Source organism: Sinocyclocheilus anshuiensis, unplaced genomic scaffold (genome assembly GCF_001515605.1).
Source record: "Sinocyclocheilus anshuiensis isolate Anshui unplaced genomic scaffold, SAMN03320099.WGS_v1.1 scaffold632, whole genome shotgun sequence".
In the NCBI taxonomy this organism is placed as follows: Eukaryota; Metazoa; Chordata; class Actinopteri; order Cypriniformes; family Cyprinidae; genus Sinocyclocheilus; species Sinocyclocheilus anshuiensis.
In genome coordinates this window covers 34037-36816 of record NW_015554090.1, presented here as the reverse complement: position 1 = coordinate 36816, position 2780 = coordinate 34037, and the positions used below count along the sequence as shown (strand labels likewise).

At 35.4% G+C, this 2780-nt stretch overlaps 1 protein-coding gene across 1 annotated transcript in view; it reads left to right on the top strand.

Annotated features, from left to right (window-relative positions):
• LOC107669262 (uncharacterized) overlaps positions 1-2780 on the top strand; it is a 42925-nt gene that overhangs the window by 29124 nt on the left and 11021 nt on the right. Inside the window, exon 4 of the mRNA XM_016461443.1 lies at positions 228-771. Coding sequence (XP_016316929.1) covers positions 228-771 — 544 coding nt within the window. The remainder of the gene's footprint in view (positions 1-227; positions 772-2780) is intronic.

Here is a 2780-nt window from a genome sequence, read left to right as displayed (position 1 = left end):
TCTTCCTCACAATTTTACAATGATGCTATTCAAAGTCTTCCTGTTTTCTTTTCAAGTACAGTTTTTACTTTTGGGAGTAAGTAGCAATGAACATGACATCAGACAATTTTTTAACAATGTGCTGGAATGTATTGAACAAATGCAAAGAGAAGCCGATTATTTTGTGCATGATAGGATGCATAGAGAACTTTGTGATCACATTCAAACCCTATGTGGATTTCTTTCAGTCTCAAGATTTGTTGAGGATTCAAGAAATAGAGCAGCAGTAACAACATTGGAGTCCTTACGTGGATGTCTTAATTTAGTGCGGATTGATTATGAATCCAGACAAAGAGTTGTGTCTGAGAACAATTATGTCCTGTTTCCTCCACCTGTCATTACTGGCCATCCAGGCAGACCTCGATACAGCATTTCAGGAGAGCAAATTTCTCATTTAGTATCCCTGGGAATGAATTGGCAAAGCATTTCAATGTGCTTAGGCGTAAGCTCTCGGACTCTGTACAGGCACAGACAGCAGCTGGGTGTTCAGCCAATGATGTATGCAACACTATCAAATGACAACCTGAACAGAGTTGTTGGTGAAATTCTTCAGTCTACAACAAACGCAGGCGAACGATATGTGCATGGTAGCTTGAGGTCACGTGGGTTACGCATTCAAAGGTGGCGTGTCAGACAGAGTCTACAAGAAAGCGATCCTATTGGACAGTCGTTCAGAAGAAGGCGTACAATCCGTCGACGAATTTACAGTGTTGCAACTCCAAATCAATTATGGTGAGTAAATTCCTTAAATATTATCTTTAGTGTAAATGAAGTAGCACAAAGTCTAGAGTCCATTTCTAATAATCCACTTGGACATGATGGAAGAATTAGCATACTTAAAGGTGCAGTACGCAATTTCTGAAAATATGGCATTATTTTACTGTCAAATGTCGAGAGCACACTGTTGTAGCGCGAAAGTACATCACTTAAAACGTGTCCGTTGCAATCGCGAATCTCTCCTCGTGCTCAGTGTACCCGTGTGCGCACTCAAACGGTGTCCTTTGCACTTGCAAATCTCTCCGTGCTCTTGCGCTACACTGTAAAAAATGTCTGCGAATTTAACGGTAAAAGACTGTAAAAATGCAACAGTAAAATCCTGTTAAATGGTTAACGGTAAATTCCCCTACTATATACGGTGAAAAACTGTATTGGACATTACATGTATTGGACGTTAATTTTGCGGTAGTATACCGTTTTTGGAAGTGAAAAAGACAGTGAATAACCGTAAATTGACATTCCCAGAATTCCCTGCGTTACATTTCAAATTTGATGTTTTTTTGTTGAAATAACTATGTTTCTTAGTTTTTTCTTATGAGTTTTGTATATTCGGGTTGTGTGTTACACCTAATGTTGTTAAATTAATGTTTATTGCATTATTTCAGTTTCATGTGTGTTACCATGATGGTGTTTAGCGTTTGTGTGAATGACACTGTGCACCTTGTATATATGTTATTATTTAAAAACTGCTTGTGATGGGCTTTGGTTCATCATGTGACTTTCTCATCACCACCTGCATTTGGTGGTTATCAGTTTATTACAAAGGTACAAAACAGATTTCAGTACTTCAATAGGTTGGTATATTAACATGATATCAGTAAATTAAATTACGGTATTTAACTGTAAATTTAAGTTAAAACCTTATTTTTTACAGTAAGATTCCGGCAACCACAGCTGCCGTTTTTTTATTTACCGTAAATTTTATGGAATTTTTTTTACAGTGTAGAAATAAATTATTTTCGCACCTGGATTAAACGTTGTCAAAAGTTATCAACAAATCAGACTTACATGACTGACCGATTAAAATGCTACGTGAAATCTAATTAGCTGGAATTCTTTTGACAATCAAAGATGGATCTTTAATTTCGTTACAATTTAATATTTAGTAATATTAATCAAAAGTATATTAGAAATGGCTGGGATTGGGGTGCTTGGATGATTTGTGCAAATAAATAACCTAGTAATCTGTCTGTCTAACTGGTTGGTCAAACCCCTCTATAACAAAAGTTATCAGACTTCCACAACTGACCGATGAAAATGCTACGTGAAATCTAATTGGCTAAGAGGGAACTGCACCTGTTCATTTGACAATCAAAGATGGATCTGCAATTTCTTTACAATTTAATCATATTTAGTCATATTAATCAAAAGTATATTAGAAATGGCTAGGAATGGGGTGCTTGGATGATTTGTACAAATAAATAACCTAGTCTGTCTAGCTGGTTGGTCAAACCTATCTGAGCGATTTATCTAAACAAACAAAAAAAGTAGCCTATATGATTCGGTTCAAGTGGTCATACATGTCTTGTGTAATTGGGTTGAAATATATATACAACATCTTCTTATTTAAGACAGAACTATTTAGATCAAGGGTCAGATGCACTATTCCCTAAATAATTAAAATGTGGAATATATACCACCATAACGAATTTCTCATATTTGTCATAACATCCTTATATTCTATGGGTTTAATGAATTTGCAGACAATGTAGTTATCTGTAAGTGTCATATAACTATAAATTCAGTATTAAGAGGAGAATGCCATTGAATGTGTAGCTAATATGAAGTGGGTTTTCATGAAAAAAAAAATAAAAATCTAACTAAAATCAGAACTGAAAAACTCTGGATGAAAAAAGCTCCCAATAAATGTCCAAACAGCGATTCTATCACAGCAGTTATTGTGTTGTAGAGGGGTTTGACCAACCAGTTAGACAGACAGATTACTAGGTTATTTATTTGCACAA